The following is a 16,311-nucleotide window of genomic DNA, read 5'->3' as shown; positions in this document are numbered from 1 at the left end:
TGTAAGAAAGAATAAATTATTTAATTCACCACTTACTATTCATTCTCTCTCTTGCTTTTCTTTGCAGGCCTGTGTGTTCACAGTGTTGCAAAAAGGTAAGTTGTAGGTTTTCTTATAAAAATAATAATCATCATCATCATCATCATCATCATCATAATCATCATCATCATAAACATAATCATCATCATAATAATAGCAAGAAAAAGGCATAAAATACAAAATAAATTTAGAATTTATAAAATAAAATAGAGAGAGAGAGAGAGAGAGAGAGAGAGAGAGAGAGAGAATGAACTGATCAGCCAATCAGCTGCCTGGCTGCTCAGGAGATTCTGCTGCTTGTTTTACTCTACGATAAAGATGTGACCCTCACACTTCCCCCTGGCTGTTTCTTCTCAATCATGACAGTCTCACATATACTCACAGTATATAACAGTCTTACAAACAATAACATATTTAATAGCTTACATTACATGCAAAATGGCCTATAACCTCTCTCTGACTCGTGAAGTGAGAATCTGAGGTTTCATTATAAAGGGTAATTTGCCTCACTATTGTTTCTCAGTGATCATTGTGCTCCTTATTATTTATGTTCTTACCCTCACCTTCTAACAGATGCGGCTGCCATCAAAACCTTACTCCAGTTTGCCCATCTACTCCATTGGCTCGACCAACACCCTCCCCAGGGAGAGGATAAGTGCCATGGCTGCTATGGGACAAGGACTCTCTCTGGCTGGAGAGCCGGGGCCATCAGCAGCGGGAGGGGCCCCAGAGTCCCCCACTTTGAGAGGAGCATCAGCAGGAGCATCGAAAGGAGCTGGAAAAGCTCCTGGAGCAGCAGCTGCTGCTAAATCTGACAAATCCTCCAGTAGCCCACAGCGCCACGGCATCCAGAAAACCATGTCCAAGTAAGAGCAATGAACACAATTACTCAGTTATTCAGACTCACAATAGTGTGTGTTACTGTATAGAGACGTTTCTGTTTTCATTATTATTACTGGCACAGAGATTTTGCACAGTGGCCCCCAGGACAGAAAGCTCATAGGAAAACTAGTAAAACATAAGGGGAAGGGCCCTCAGCCAGGACTGCTGCTGTTTCTGTACAACCTGTCCTCTTCATCCAGTTTGTATCTTTGGACAATCAATACACTGCCACTGACATCTAGTGGATGAAAATTGCTATTACCAGATGAGAAGTCAGATGCATATTGTACATACTGATTAGGCAATAAAGAATTAGAAAACACCCAGGCCTTTTTCAAGCCTTTCTTGTTGATCTAGATGTTGAAAGTTGGAAATGTATGTGAAAAAAGGCAATAATTTAATGATAATAATGATAATAACAATGATGATAATAATCAGTTGAGCTGGTAAATATAATAAAGTTTGTATTTATTTGATGACCTGAAATAGAAAATATATAAAGTATAATGCTTTTCGTTTTTTACTAACTGAGTAGAAATCAAAGCATGTGTGAAACTTGAGATTTCTTTTTCTGTTACATTTCTAATACTTCAACTAACTGTATATTTAGTGATGTATTTAATTATAACTTGACTTTGATCATAGCCTTAATGTCACTGCCATAGTTAGCACATATAATATATATGTGAATAAATCACGCATGTCTGGGAACATGTTAAGCATCAAGCATTAAGCATTAGCATCAAACTATTCCTTTACTCACCAAGAGCTGTCTCCAGAGGTGGACAGCAATGTTCGTTGTTCTTCTATTTCACTTCTGTATCACTTTTCTTCTGCTGAATTTAGCATGCTAACCAGCTAGCTAACCAGCTAGCCCCATCCCATCTCATAATACTACTCTGCAATAGTGAGTCACTGTAGTGTCTACTCTTCCCTCAGTTCAGCATGAGAGGATGAAGATGTAGCACTGCCAGGAGGACGGATTTGAACCTGCTATCTTGTTAATGCAATGATGGCTGAAGCTCTTGGCAAACAACCTTTATCACCACCACTTACATTTAGCAAAAACTTAAATATACCTTTATATGTATTTTTTTAATGCTGTGAAACCAACAACAGAGATTCCATCCTTTGTACTGAAGAGGACATATTGCAAAACCAAATCTACTACGGTTGTATGTAGTGCACAGTGGTGGTTGGTTTTTGTTTTTGTAATGTGGGTGAACTGACCCTGTAAATAATTTGTTTCTGATGAGTCCAACAGTAGTCTGTGTTGCCCATGATCACACACTTGTTTGAATAATAAACCAAAATACAATGTGTACAAGCGAGACTGACTCTGACTCTGCTCAAGCCATTTATCTGTCTCCCCTCCTGTTTCTGTTGTGTTTAGGTTTTCGAAACACGGCTCTTTAAAGTCTCATGACGAACTGGAGCTTCCCCCAGAGCTGACAGAGGACTGGGCCAGCATGGAGGTGTGTGTGGACTGTAAGAAGTTCATATCTGACATTATTGCCTCCAGCAAGCACAGCCTGTCACTGGCCACCAAGAGGGCTCGCTTAAAACGCAAGACCCAATCCTTCTACTTGTCCTCCCCTAAAGGAAGGGAGGAGTACCGGCCCTCCGAACGAACAATCAACGAGATCTGAAACTCTCTCTCTCTCTCTCTGGATGCTTTCAGCTCCTATTGCACAATTAGAAAAAAACTCACTGGATATGATCTTACTGTACATGTATACTTCAGTCAGATAGAGCTGTCAGAATGGCTGACATGAACCTCGGTCGTGGACAGTGTGGTTTTGTTGCTGTGTCCTGATCATCGTGTACAGCTCCTCCTTTTCTTTTTTTATGGCATCATAGATGATTCTTTAATCTCTGGCCACAGACCTTTGACTAAAGAGACAAGAACTACGCCTCAAAGTGGACTGACACTCCCCCCTCTCTGCTGGCACAAAAGCATGGTCCATCTCAACTCGCATTCAAATCAATAAGCACAAGAGTGAAGAAGGACTGATGTTCGTTTGACATCCTCAGGCGCTGCGCTGCAGGAGACACGAGGCCTGCAGAGAGGTGAAGTGGTGAACTGATGGTGACACTCAATTTACAACAGGAACTATGGAATATCAAACTGTAGGTTTTGTATAGGTTTTTAAAATATGTGTGTGTATAGTAAATGATTGTTCGATAAAAAGCTACCCATAGTTTTATTTTGCTGACGATGCCTAATGAGGCTGTCCACCAATTTCATCTTTACAAACCATACTGCTTTTGTTTTCTCATCCTGTCTGTTTTTTGCATCACATTTAACTGATCATCTGTTTTTATGCAGACTAAGTGCCAAATAATAACTTCTCATCTGTTAGTCCTTCCCCCAATGTATAGGATGTGGGCGGTGAACTTACAAAAAGAAATCACATAAAAAACTGCACCAAATCAGATGTATTTTTTTATAAAAATCGAATATAGCCTGGTAACATAAGGGGTGGGGGCAGGGAGTTACATACTGTAAGGTGATTTGTAAGACACAGATTATAAAAGGAATGGTCAACTTTCATATAGCAGAGGTTACCCCTATTTAAGTCCCTATATAGAGACCGTGATGACATCATCAGGGTTATTTCAGATTACCCAGCCTAGATGAGTGGTGCTCCCCATAACTTCATGTGTAAAACTAGTGGAGGGCTCATACAAGCAAACAATCCCATGACTGTCCTTTGATTTATGTAGCTAAATCCTGATTGGTGCATCAAAGTACATGACATCACCTGTTTCCATCAGAGCCCGGCCAACATCAAACAAGTGACAAATGCACAAGACAAAATTAGAAAATATAAAACAAAACACAGAAATAACCAAAACTGTTATAACTTTGACAGAATACACTGTGTTTGTGTAGGATCCCAACCCAGGTAGTAAGTGGCTGATTGAGAAAAGGGTTTTTATGGCCTTTGAAGCACATTGACCAACCACACCAACCATGTTAATTTGGAACATTTTTCATTCATGTCTGTCAGATGTGCACAGAAGCAATCATAAAAACATAAATACCTGCAGTCCCGTGTGTTGGATTTTTCAGACTTGCCTTTTAATAATTTACAATAAATATCTGCATATTTTTTTTTATGTACCTTTATGTTGATAGATATATGTTAACTATCACTTTTTTTTTTTATCATGTAAAGAGGAGTAATAATAAAACTCATTTCATGCTTTTGTGTAAATGTACAGTTTAAGAAACCCATCTCTCAGTACAGGCAGCAAAAACACATGTAACATATAGAGTAAGTCTTAATGTAATGCCTTCATGGTTTCCCTTCATCACTCAAAATCTCATTGGCCTGAGTCTATTTCATTCTTCATCACATTCCTCATCTTCCTCCCAAAGTATTTCTGCCTTAAACATTGCCTTTTATGGTCACAGTCATATGTTGAACAGTCATCTACTGTTGCTGTACATACTTTGTTTCTAACGGTTTGTGTGTAGATCGGGTGCGTGTTGCTTCGGTGATATCTTGACAGTGGGACTGCTGTAGATGTGTGTCTCTGAGAGGGAAACTATCCCAGGACAGCTCAGCTCAGACTGAAGGGGAGGAGTCCACAGAAAAAACCTCACAGTTTGATTGACGGCATCATGCATGTACTACAATGTAGCTTGTACCTTCAGTCTGTATTACCTACAAGCTGTAACTCCCTGCAGAGTTTGCAACAAATAATGACTACAACAATAAACTGTACTGAGATACCTGTCAAATGTCTCTCTATCTTCTCTGTCTTTTATTTAAAATATGAAAAACTGATTTTCTTCCTCTTGGAATGGCTCCTGATGCCCCTCCAGACAGATCAGGATGGTGCTGGTGGGGGTCTTTAAATCAGGGCTGGATCCAGAATGAGACCCGGGAGTGCTGCTATAGACAATACCAGACCTGGAGACCTGGACTTGATCTGAGACCACATACCGTGATACACAGTGAGTCTTAGTAAATATATTTTGTAGGAAGAAATTATACAGGAATCAGTGGCAGCTGTAATTCACTGCTGAGTGTTGTCACATTTATCTAAAGTTTAACTTCTTGAACAGCAATATATTGTTGTCAGCTGACTGATCAGAACATGAAGGAAGCAGGATTTAAAGATGCACATGCTGCTGGTTGTCTGCAGCACTGCAAGGAAATGAACTAAAGCACTAAAGTAATGAAAAGAAAACATTCATTCAGATGATCTCAATATAAAGAATATAAAGATCATCATGTAAGAGGTTTTACTTTTTGCAAAACTGTAAGATGTCTGACCAGGTGAGCGGGAAAAACGTTTGCTTCCTCAACAGAAGCAACGCTGATGTTAGAATAAAAATAAATTCATGAAAACATAAAAAAAACTGACAAAATCCAACATGTGAACACCATTTATCTTTTTCCTCCAGTCTCTGAGGAAATTCGATTTGCTCTTTCTGTCGTGGTGTGATCAAAGGTACAGCCCACTTCATTTTTATAAACTCAACCTACCACTATCCTCTTGTTCTTGTATTCTCATAATACATCAATGAAACACGGCGGATAAGAAATACAGCTGTTGTCAATAAAGTTGCCTGAAAAAAAAGAAAAAAAAATCGATGCCCTGAAATGTTACCATAGTGACATGTCAACTTGAAAACCACCGACTGTTATGTTTGTTCATTTAAAAAAGCAGAATAAAGTAAAATGGTTTCTGGACTGTTATTGACCCAGAGTGAGAGTGACTGTCACGGAGGGAGCTGAAGTGAGTGACTCTTCATGTTACAGCTGAAATCTAAAGTCTTTTTCCACCATTGAAACGAAAAGTTAGCCAGCACCATGCTACAGTTAACTGTTAGCTACGCCGGACTCACTGCCAAGTTAACTCGCTAATCGATGGAAGTACGTGCCATGTGGAAAACACCACATCTATTAATCATCTTTCGTTAAATTCATCATTTTAATGAGCCGTTGAATCATCATTTTTACCAGGTTTTGGGATATCATCATGCACCAACTGGAAGAAAAATGTTGCTCTAACTTGCTTGAAACACATTGATATTGTAACAAAAATCTCTGTCGTGTTGTACACACTCCACAGGATGTCCTTATCCCACATTCAGGGTCTCAGACTGGCAGCTGTACTGGAGGACTGCTCAGACCAGCTGGACATACTGGGACATACTGTAACAGTGCAGATCAGAGGGGGGCGGGGCACTGCAGCGGCTCAGGTGAGCGTCACTGTGTTTGTCATGTTCAGAGTCCAGAGGAACAACTGTCACACAGCCATCTATGCTAAGTTGTTCTGCATTTAATGAGGTAACTGGACAAATGTATTGTAATGCATTACTGTTACTGTGTGTGGTGTCTGCGTAGGAGCGAGCCAGGCTGACCAAGCTGAGAAGAGACTGGTGAGTAGTACAAACAAACAGCCGTTATGTTGCATCAACCTTTTTTCTGATTAACTTCATCTGTGTCTCTCTCTGCAGTCAGTGCATCCAGCAGCAGCTTTTTCAGCTGCACTTGGAGCTGGAGGAGAAGCAGAGTTTCAGCTCTGTGCTGCAGCTGGTGGAGGAAGAGGAGCAGAAGAAGAAGGCTGAGAGCATGCGAAGGTTTATCCCTGCATCATTTGGAAACAATACTAATTAATCTTAATTGTGATAAGAATACCTAACTAGAGAGGGTTGTTTTCTGGACAAGATGTTGTGTGGTTTCTGAGAGTAGAGGAGTGCTAGACTGTGGAAGAAAGAAGGGTGGAAGAGGAGAAACAGAGAGAAAGAAATTAAGAAATGTGAGTTATATCAATAATATGAGTGTTTCTCCGCCCAGAGAGGCAAAGAGAGCGCTGGAGCAGAGAGCACAAAGTCTACAGAGAAAGAAAGAGGAGGTCAAGCAGAAATATGAGGAACTGAAGGTGAGAACTTGAGAGCAGATCCAAAAACCAAAGCTGTATGCATGAATGGCTGTTAGAGGTGAGTGAGAATCTGTTAACTTGGGTTAACTGATCATATATTTGAGAACAAAATCAAACAGGTTAGCCTGCAGGTCTCTGAAAGTCCAAGACGTCCAATACTTCCAGCACTCTCCTCCTCAGGACTTGGACCAGCTCATCAGAGACCTGAAGTGTCAGTTGCATCAGCAGTCATTACAGATTGCTAACAGGAAGAAGACTGTGGAGAAAGACAATGAGCTGAAGCTCCAACTTGCAGAAAAAGAAACCAGCAAGGCTGAGAAGCTGCTTGAGGACCAGCTAGAGGTGGGTCCAGTAGTCCATCCATTCCAGTCCAGTCTGGGTTAATGCCATCTATGTATCAACCCCACAGAAACAGATGCAGCTATGACCTCCGTCCTGCTCTCTTCACTGCCCCCTTTCTGTTCAGGCGACATGTACCTCTTAGCGTGGTCTAAAATAAGCAGATGACCATTTTTCTTTGATTTGCACGTTAAATGTCCAAGTCAGGTCTTCATTTATCTCTGTCTTTGTCAGCTGCTGCAGAAAAAGCTGAAAGATGAGGCAAGAGGTCACGAGGAGTCAGAGAAATTCCTGCAAAATCAATATGAGGTAATGTGATTAATAACATCAGATTATTATATACTATTTTGAAATTGTTGCTCTTGGAGGCAGTGGCTCTGTCATTTGCTTAGCTGAAGTTTAAGGTTTAGGATGTGTTTAAATCTGTGTTGTCTGTAACAAACTCACATGAACACCTCAACCCAGTGCTGTGTCCTCAGAAGCTGTGGTTTAAACTGCACCCGTGGTTCATTTTAAATCCAGTTGCTGAGTCCTGTACATCACCTCACTGCCAGTAGAGGTTCCTGTACCTGCTGCCCATATGGATTCACTGAGGCTGAAGGTCATAGAGTTCAGTACAAAGATAGACGAGTCTACAGCTTTTAGTGTCTGCAGCATCATTTTAACAATTTAATCTTAAGAGGGCAACACTCAGAACTAATGTAGTGTTAAGTGTAACTAATGTAATGTTATGAGTGCTCAGATGTTCTGTCATTTATGCACAGATAGTGCATGGCTTATCAGACATAACATCCTTTAACGGACCATGCTTTTGCATAACCACAGATTATATAAAAGACAAGTGCAAAAGACAAAATATAGAAACACTAATTAAAGCAAGACTTTAAAACTTTATCCATAATCTCAGTGGGTTAAGCAAGTGGTCTGTATACCATCACATACATGTAATAATGTTTGCTTTCTTTATGACATCATAAGTTAATTGTTGATGCTATGCAGAAGGAGCCTAATTATCTGTCCAATTTCACAAGATATGAGGATTTGTTTGTCAGTCATACACATGGGTGAGTCACTTGAATTTTGTCACAGAAAAGAAGATCACATAAATATTTCTTTACATGTGTGATTTCTACACTTAACCCTGATGGGGTATTAAAGATGCCCGTGGAGTTTTCAAAAAAGCATTGTGTGCACCCTTGTGGTTTAACAAACATGTTGAATTGATTTTGTTCCTTATAAAACATTTGCAAAGGTGATTTCTTTGAACATTTAGAAACCTTCATTGTTTACATTAATGTTTATTTCTCCTTCCTTGCCTTTGCTGAAAGATTACTGCATTTCTTGGTTTGTTACCACTGACTGTAGGTCAGCAGAATAACGTGAAACCTTTGGTAGTACTGTGGTGTCACCCACATGCACATTCACGTATGTTGTCAGGAGCATGACACACACAAAATGGGGACCAGCTCATTAAAAACTGCTCCATAGCACTAGTAGAGGTCAAGTAATCCACAGGGTACCTTTAAACCAAACGTCCTTAATCACCAGTTAATGAGAATAATAAATATGCAGCTTAATTCTGCAAGGTTTTTTCTGAATCCCCTGTGTGGGGCCGACTTCCTGAGGCAGCTTCATCATAGCTCCAATATAGTTTTGGCTTATCTGAACCCGTGTTCATTTTTGCAGAGCAGTCAGGTTCAACTTAACATACAGCTATGTGTGAAACCCCAGGAAGTTACAGTTTAGCTGAACCTGTACTAGAACCTGTATTTAGATTCTAAGAAACCACCAGCTCCTTGTGGTTTCCATGCTACTGTTGTTTAGTGGTTTTGTTGAAGTTGTTGGTCATGTTTTGCAGTAGCTGCTGCTCATTCAAACTGTTGTTTTTTTTTTTTTTATTTAATATTCATCAAGTGCTGCAGCAGAATCTAATTTTGTTTTGGTTACTGTTGATCAGGAGTTGCAGCAGCAGCTGCAGCAGTGGCAGCAATGCACCAAGCAGATGCTGCAGGAGAAGGAGCAGCAGCTCAACAATGTGCGCTGCAAAAGAACAGTGAACTTGGACAAATTGTCAAGTATGAGGAAGAAGGTGAGCAGCTTCCAGTGCTGAACCTGACACATTGTTCAGCTGCTGATGCTGAACAGGACACTCAGTCATTATAGTCACTATGATCAATGATTAGATGCTGATTTGTGTTCAGTTCAGGGAGATGGAGCAGGTGGTGTTGGAGGACAGGAAGGAGCAAGAGAAACTGCGCCAGCAGCAGGCAAAGGCCAGAGCTGCTACCAAGGTAAGAACATCCAATCAGAACTCAGATCCAGAGTCTTACCATCACTGGGCCAGTTTCACAAAGATACACCTTGACTATGGCTTAGATATAACAAATAGTCAGACCTCAGATAGATGTCTAAATTCATCTGTTGCACAAAGCAGTTTAGCTCTTGACTGTCTTAAGACAGACTGTAGTACAATGAATTCTGGGTAAATTCAGACTTTTGTTCAATTAAAAAAAAAATGGCTGACCGAGGAAGCCGCTCAGTTCCATTTACCCCAGCAGAAAATGTTTGTCATTTGGAGGAATTGATTGACACTGATCATTACCATGGTAAGTTAGCCTGAGTTAGCCTAGGAGGTTAAGGTGTTTAGACTTTAGTCTTTATTTTTGTTAAACGGTCTTACTTGCTTTAGACTAATCTATGAGCACAATTAAGCCTAACACTACAGATCAGTCTAAAATATCCTTGTGAAACCAGAGGTCTATCACATTCACTGTCCTAGTTGTTCAGTGTGCTGAAACCTAATTGTTAACCCTGGCATGTGACCTTTGACCCTGCAGCTGCAGGCCTGGTGGAGAGGCTGCATGGTCCGCAGAGGCCTTGGAAGTTTTAAAAAAGCAGAAGGAGACAAGAAAGGAAAGAAGAAGAAAGAAGGAAAGAAGAAGAAGAAAAAATGAGTTTCCTCCCACACTGTTTCTTAACATTAAAATACTGTATATAATCTCATGACAATAAAAAGTAATGCAATTCCTGACCAATGTTTCTGTATCTTCATTGTTTTTTATTTAAAATAAATGTTAAACATTTTTGGTGATTTCAAACATGCAACAAAATACAACAACAAAAATCAAAACCTCCTCTCATACAATATTTCAGAACAAAATGAGAAGTAGTATAATGTGTAAAGGTTACATGTAGCATATCACATCATCATATTGTCTATGAGCATATCAGCAGGCAAAATGGCAGCATAATAATTCAGTCCTCTTAACTGTTTGACCTTTGTGTTCAAGTTCAAACAGTTTTACAAGATTAAACAATATCAAATATGAAAATGCAAGAAATCAAAATGACTTCCTGTAAAGAACACTACTAAGTAGTCAACTGTTAGTGACCATAGGCCATACATTTTAACATAAGTCAACATCTTTATCTTAACTTGATAAGGATTTTAGTTACAGTATTTCAATACTGTTTTTCAATGCAATTACACAACATACTTACTTATTGGTCGGCATGACAGACTGCAGAACATACATAACAGAAAGATTAACTAGTCATAGCGAGATGAGTCATTAGAAAGTCACATCTGAATGAGAAATTTATACGGTAAAATTTCCCATTGCTTCCAACTCTGTCTGACAGAGGAGCAGAAGACCTGGCATTGCAAAACAGGAAATTCTATGGCCAAAGAAAATTACTCTGTAATGAGGTGTGAGGAGCTGACGTTTGTTTGTGCGTACTGGAACTCACAACTTGCAACACTTAGACAACTATTATAAAAAATGATTATGTTTTTACATCAGAATAATACTAGCAAAGGTCAGGGCTGAGACCACTTTCAAAACCAGAGTAAGAAACTCCAACTGAGCCCTAAAAGTTACATCACTTCAAATGTGAAATAAGAGCTGAAACAAGTAGTCCATTAATCCAGCTTTCAGTTCAGTTTTCCAGCTTCTTAAATGTGAATATTAAACTGTACATCCATGGGTTTTCAACAGCTGATCGGACAAAACAGGCAGTTTGAATTTGTCAACCTGGGCTCTGAGAAACTGTGATGGAGCTTTGTTTTACAATTTTATAGAAAGATAAAAATGCTATAATTGTTGGAAAATAAAAGACAAGTCTTTCTGGAGACTGACAGACAGCTCAAACTGTTTCTCCTAATACTGAGTTTAGGTTTTCATCCTCCCAAAGAGGAGGTGATTCTGTGAGTGTGTAGTGTGTTTGTGTGCTTCAGCTCTGTGCAGCCAAAGCCTCACACCAGCGCTTCTTCAGTTTCAGTCGGGTGGACCTGCTCCGCGTGCATGTAGTTGTTGTCTCCGATGATAACACAGTTGAGATGCGAGCTGAAGATGTTGATGCTCGGAGGCTCCTCTGGTGGAAGAGGGGGACAGAGAGGAGCGGGAGGGGGAGGTGGACAAGGAGAGGTCTGTGCTGCCCCCTGCTGTCCATGGCTGTAGCTGCACCTCATCGGATCTGTAACACAGGAACAAATGGGATGTTTTTTTATTCTCATGAGCCCAGTTTGACAGCTGTGACATGTTAAATATAACTACTACTAAAATGCAAATAGCACAACTCTATTGTAAATAAATGGCAGCTCAAAGTGGTGTTAGTTTAAGGCTGTTACCCACCGTGCGTGTGGAGTGCAGATTTCTGCATTAGAGGCTGGTTCTCTGCCACTGCAGATGGATACGTGTCATTCCCAATTACGCAGTCGATCAGGGTAGAGTTGCTGATGTTCACAATCAAAATCGTTGACGGTGGACTCCGGATTGCCACTGGTTCAGTAGGTGAGGGAGAAAGAGAGGAAAAGGGAAGAGAATGTGAGAATGGGAAGTTGTCGTTCCAGAGTGATGTAACAGCCGAGATGCGTCACGATGGAAACACTTACTGAATATATGGAAAACTTTTTTTCACTGTGAAGCCACAGCAAAGAAAGTGTTTGAGATTCTATGACTTATGTGTTGCTGATAAATGCAGTTATGCAGTAGTTCATGCTATCCTTATTCGTTCCAAGCTGCTGCATAAAATGATGGAAAAGCACCTGCATGTTTTAAGAATTCAAAGATTTGAAAGTTGTTTGTCAAGTGCGTAGTGAACTGCAATTTGGTATGCTCCTCAGGCTGTACTCAAAGAGTATTATGAAGAAGAAAAAATTCCATTAAGATGTAAGAAAAATAAGAGCAACAGAGCATTAAACAAAAAGATGTCAGGTTATGAGTTTTAACAGAAAGCTAACATAAGAAGTACAAGTTACCTTGTGTAGTTTTATCCTCTGCGAGCTGATGGGTCTGAGCTGTAAAAAAAAAAAAAAGACATTGAGATATGTGATGTTCCATTGTACTGATGATATATTTTGGCATGCATACATTTTGCTGTCTGAAAAGACAATATTTAACTATAAATAATGCAGATTAAGTGAGTGTCTGTATAACAGTCAGATCTACAGTCAGATCTACAGATGCAGTCTGAGGAAACACATGACCAAGACATGACAGGAAATGAAGTAATGACAATTATAAAAATTCATGTTATAAAAACGTCATTGTACCTGGGCAGTACGCGACCTGTCGGCACCACAGGGTGTCTAAGGGGCAGCAGAACAGCTGCAGGGCTCTCAGGCAGCTCTTCTGCGCCATCTTCTGCACCACCTGGATGACTCTCTGCACGTTGGAGGCTTTGAAAGTCATCACCTGGGGGAGAGAGGCAGAAGAGGGTCGTCTTTACTGTAAGGTGTCAAACGCAGTGGGTACTCTGCCTAAGTGCAGTGAGTGGGGTTTTTAACAAACCACAGCATACCCGCCTAAACAACAACCTGCTCAGGGCTGTTTTTCTAGGTCACAGGAATTTTCTCTAACCAATAGGGGAACTTTTTCTCTTCTACTACTCTTCAACTAACAACACGGAAATTAGGGTATGTTGAGGCCAAAGGTTTTATTACAAAACCAAACTGGATTTACAATAACTATCATTCGCCTTAGAAAAATGAACTCTCGCATATGCGCGTACTCTATACACACACACACACATATATATATATATGTGTGTGTGTGTGTATATATATATATATATATATACACACACACATATATATGTGTGTGTGTGTGTGTGTGTGTGTGTGTATATACATATATATATACACATATATACACATATCATACGTATATACGCCAATATATATATTGAGATGAGAATTGACATCGAGCTATATATCATTCCTCCCTGAGGTGTCACTATAAGAAATATGAAAAAAAAAAAATCTCACCTGATTCAACAGCGTTCTTTCTTTCATTACTGTAAGAGTGGTCTTATTAAAAAGAGGCAGAGGGTCAGAGCTGTCCATCACTCGGGTTTCAGAGATATTATGGAGGTGATCAACAGCGACTGATAAAGACTACTCAGGAAACCCAGGAAACCCGGCGCATGCGCACTTTGACTTGGGGTTTCCATCGGTTTGGTTTCTCTTTTGTGTTGTGGACAGTATGAGCTGAGAAGGGTATGTGGCCTCATGATATTATTGCATCATAGGCCCGCTTTGAGTGTACATGTATAAAAAATAAAGAGTGTAATAGTATATTGCAAGTGCTCTAATTATTAAATTGTTTTCATTCCAAACTATGATTTTCTTGTGTTTGGACAATTATTATTTTTTTTTAATTTCTTGATGCTGTTTCTCCCATAGCTCTACTAACGCCTTCACTGCACTAAATAAACTGTCATAAATAAAAGTTTGGGAGCATTCAAATACTGTTGGGATTTATTAAGCAAATGCATACAAGCAAAGATGGCACATGTTTAAAGACTGCACTGCACTGAATTATCAGAACGAAAAAAGGAAGAAATGATGAAACAGGCAAACAACTAGGTTTTGTAGTGACACAGAAAGACAGATGTAGGTGTAGCAGTCCACAACAGCCCACATGAACATAATAGTGACATTTTTGACACGTGATTGTTTTGAAGACATGTTGTGATGGCAAAATGATGAAAACTGATGGTCAGAAAAACAGGATTTCACTTTGTAGGTGTAAAGGAAAACTTTACTGTGAGACCAACACATGTCATGTTACGGCTTTAACTCATCAGGGTCTTCAAAGAACATTTGAATAAGTATGGAAACAAATTTGAAAATATTTATAAATTATAGTAATAATAATAATAAGAACAAGTACAAGTACAAGTACAGTATGTTGCATGTTGCAGTCCACCTCCTGAACTTTTTAAGAGGTATATTTGGACCATAAATAGGAGAAGTGCATCTCCAGGGAAGTACTCTACAATACACTGCAATATGCTGTGTAGTAACTTGGAAGTCTCCAAAACATTATAGCTAAGGTAAAAAAGAGAACCATTAGACACATTGTAAACGCATATAAATGAGGGATTGGACATTATTTGAGAACTTATAATCACCACAATAAAAACCCATGAATTGACAAGTCCTCCTTCAAGCTGCCTATAAACATATAAAAATCCAAATGCTTTTTTCAGTTTTTCCTACTGACTTTTTGGCTAAACTTAATCACCTCTGGGTATAAAAGTGTGAGGCATCATTCAATGAAATGTTTAGCAACAGGATTAGCTAAGTTCCTCTTTCACATAAGTAAAAGTGTTAATACAGTTGTGTAGAAATACTACAAATAATAATAAGTCTTGCAGTCAAAGGTTTATTCAAGTAAAAGTATAAATATCCTCTGCAAAGTGAACTTAAAGTATCCAAAGTAAAAGTACTTGGCCTCTGGTTATGATGTTTTACATATTGCATTAATATCAGTGCATAAGTAGCATTTTAACAGTTGTAGCTGTCGTAGCTTGTTTTAACTACTTTTCTCGTTCTAACTAACTATACAGTTGGGTAGTTCACTCCAACCTGAAGGTAAAGTGCCTCCCAAAGGTCAGAGACAAATCTCTGGAGTTGTGGAATGATTAATAGGGAAGAAAAAAAAGAACAAAGTTCTACTACATACATTTGTATTATTTTATTATTTAAAATTTTTTCTCTGATATTTGCTTTTCTTTGGGCCTCAAACAATTATTTAAATGCAATTTAAATGTGAAATGTCTCTTTGGTGGAACTGCTAACCACCCGCGAACATCTTCAAGCGGTTTCGTATCGCATTTTATAAGCTTCTCATGTGCTTTTTCATTTAAAATCTTAATTTTAAAAACAACTAGTGACTATAGCTGTCAGATAAATACAGTGGAGGAAAATGCACATTCTGACATGAAGTGAGGTAGAAGAATAAGGTACAGCACCTTAAAAGTCAACTACAGCGCTTAGTTAATTTAGATGAGAGATTGCCAAAGTAAGTAAATAGTCTCTTAAGTCTAACTTATGTCCAATTAAATTGACTCACTTTTTTCCATTTAGTAGTGTGGATTGCTGTGATTGATTCTGAAACCTCTGTAGCATAACAAGCTATGTAAACAGGAAGTCACTGTATCATGAGTAGCATATGTTCCAAAAATAACAGGTTTCAGGTTACCCAACAATATATGAAACTTGACTTTCACTGCCTCATAAATGTAGTTATAAATTTACTTTATTGATACATAGATGATGAGGAATGGGGGTTTATGACCAAAAACCTGTAAGACTTGATGACCTTCCCCTTCAGCTGTATTTAGTTAATGTTAGCATGCTAACGCTAAACTAAGAAAATTATACCTGCTTAACATTATGTTAGCTTGCAGAACCACTATTACGCCTAAATTCAGCTTCACAGAGCATAGTTGTGGATTCTTAATCTTATTTAATTGTAAAATTAAGGTTGGTAAAAGTCACAACTTTACACAGCTACGCAGCAGTTACCTTAGGCAGTTAGTGGATAGAAATATTTAGTAACAACTAATCCTTACATAAAACCTTGTGTAGTCCAGTCCGGAGTTTGGGTCCAAGTAAACTGAAATTTACACCCAGCAAGTGCAGTGACAAAATATAAATCTCCTTTTTACTGCTTTGTTTCCCTGAATGCATCAAAAACATCAACTTGGCATTACAGAGTTATTAACTAAATATATGTAATTCTATATCAAGATTAATCGTCTCTAAGACTTTCAGCAGCAAGTTATAATCACTAGGCTGTACTAGAACTGAACACAGAGGGCGCCAAACTACTACTAGCCTGACTGCCATTTTTCCGA

The 16,311-nt window shown here is 39.0% G+C and overlaps 3 protein-coding genes across 7 annotated transcripts in view; 2 read left to right on the top strand and 1 right to left on the bottom strand.

Annotated features, from left to right (window-relative positions):
* The window catches only part of spire1b (spire-type actin nucleation factor 1b), a 48,914-nt gene extending 44,238 nt beyond the window's left edge, over window positions 1-4,676 (top strand). For all 4 annotated transcript variants that reach the window (XM_071469239.1, XM_071469241.1, XM_071469240.1 and 1 more), the window contains 3 exons: window positions 68-95; window positions 613-905; window positions 2,315-4,676. In XM_071469239.1, coding sequence (XP_071325340.1) covers window positions 68-95; window positions 613-905; window positions 2,315-2,570 — 577 coding nt within the window. In that variant the 3' untranslated portion in view covers window positions 2,571-4,676. The remainder of the gene's footprint in view (window positions 1-67; window positions 96-612; window positions 906-2,314) is intronic.
* Window positions 4,677-5,644: 968 nt separating this feature from the next.
* iqcg (IQ motif containing G) lies at window positions 5,645-10,239 on the top strand. Its single transcript, XM_071469693.1, has 10 exons — window positions 5,645-5,676; window positions 6,035-6,142; window positions 6,288-6,322; window positions 6,401-6,523; window positions 6,741-6,825; window positions 7,006-7,167; window positions 7,399-7,473; window positions 9,122-9,253; window positions 9,366-9,455; window positions 10,002-10,239. Exons 4-10 carry the CDS (start codon window positions 6,516-6,518, stop codon window positions 10,116-10,118), a joined length of 669 nt encoding a protein of 222 aa, XP_071325794.1. The 5' UTR covers window positions 5,645-5,676; window positions 6,035-6,142; window positions 6,288-6,322; window positions 6,401-6,515; the 3' UTR covers window positions 10,119-10,239.
* On the bottom strand, window positions 10,223-16,240 carry LOC139613231 (uncharacterized). Of its 2 annotated transcripts, none has more exons than XM_071469692.1 (5): window positions 16,027-16,240; window positions 12,719-12,860; window positions 12,425-12,463; window positions 11,799-11,945; window positions 10,223-11,640 (listed from the first exon to the last, which is right to left on the bottom strand). In XM_071469692.1, the coding sequence occupies exons 2-5, from the start codon at window positions 12,855-12,857 to the stop codon at window positions 11,420-11,422; spliced, it is 546 nt and encodes a 181-aa protein (XP_071325793.1). In that variant the 5' UTR covers window positions 12,858-12,860; window positions 16,027-16,240; the 3' UTR covers window positions 10,223-11,419. The 2 variants fall into 2 exon arrangements, with proteins under 2 accessions (XP_071325793.1, XP_071325792.1); XM_071469691.1 differs by lacking the exon at window positions 16,027-16,240 and adding an exon at window positions 13,433-14,291.
* Window positions 16,241-16,311: the final 71 nt, after the last annotated feature.

Source organism: Trachinotus anak, unplaced genomic scaffold (assembly GCF_046630095.1).
Source record: "Trachinotus anak isolate AG129_WGS33_773 ecotype Australia unplaced genomic scaffold, CSIRO_AGI_Tana_v1 ptg000032l, whole genome shotgun sequence".
Classification (NCBI taxonomy): domain Eukaryota; kingdom Metazoa; phylum Chordata; class Actinopteri; order Carangiformes; family Carangidae; genus Trachinotus; species Trachinotus anak.
Note: the sequence above shows the minus strand (reverse complement) of the source record. Positions and strands in the feature narration are given on the sequence as shown.

Bases quoted from the DNA above. Each gene is read 5' to 3' on its own strand.
- iqcg (XM_071469693.1), top strand. The intron at 9,254-9,365 runs GTGAGCAGCTTC...ATTTGTGTTCAG, and splicing joins TGTCAAGTATGAGGAAGAAG to TTCAGGGAGATGGAGCAGGT. The intron at 9,456-10,001 runs GTAAGAACATCC...TTGACCCTGCAG, and splicing joins AGGCCAGAGCTGCTACCAAG to CTGCAGGCCTGGTGGAGAGG.
- LOC139613231 (XM_071469691.1), bottom strand. From the start codon at position 13,510: ATGGACAGCTCTGACCCTCTGCCTCTTTTTAATAAGACCACTCTTACA. The intron at 12,861-13,432 runs GTGAGATTTTTT...TCTCTCCCCCAG, and splicing joins AAAGAACGCTGTTGAATCAG to GTGATGACTTTCAAAGCCTC. The intron at 11,946-12,424 runs GTAACTTGTACT...CTACTGAACCAG, and splicing joins AGAGGATAAAACTACACAAG to TGGCAATCCGGAGTCCACCG.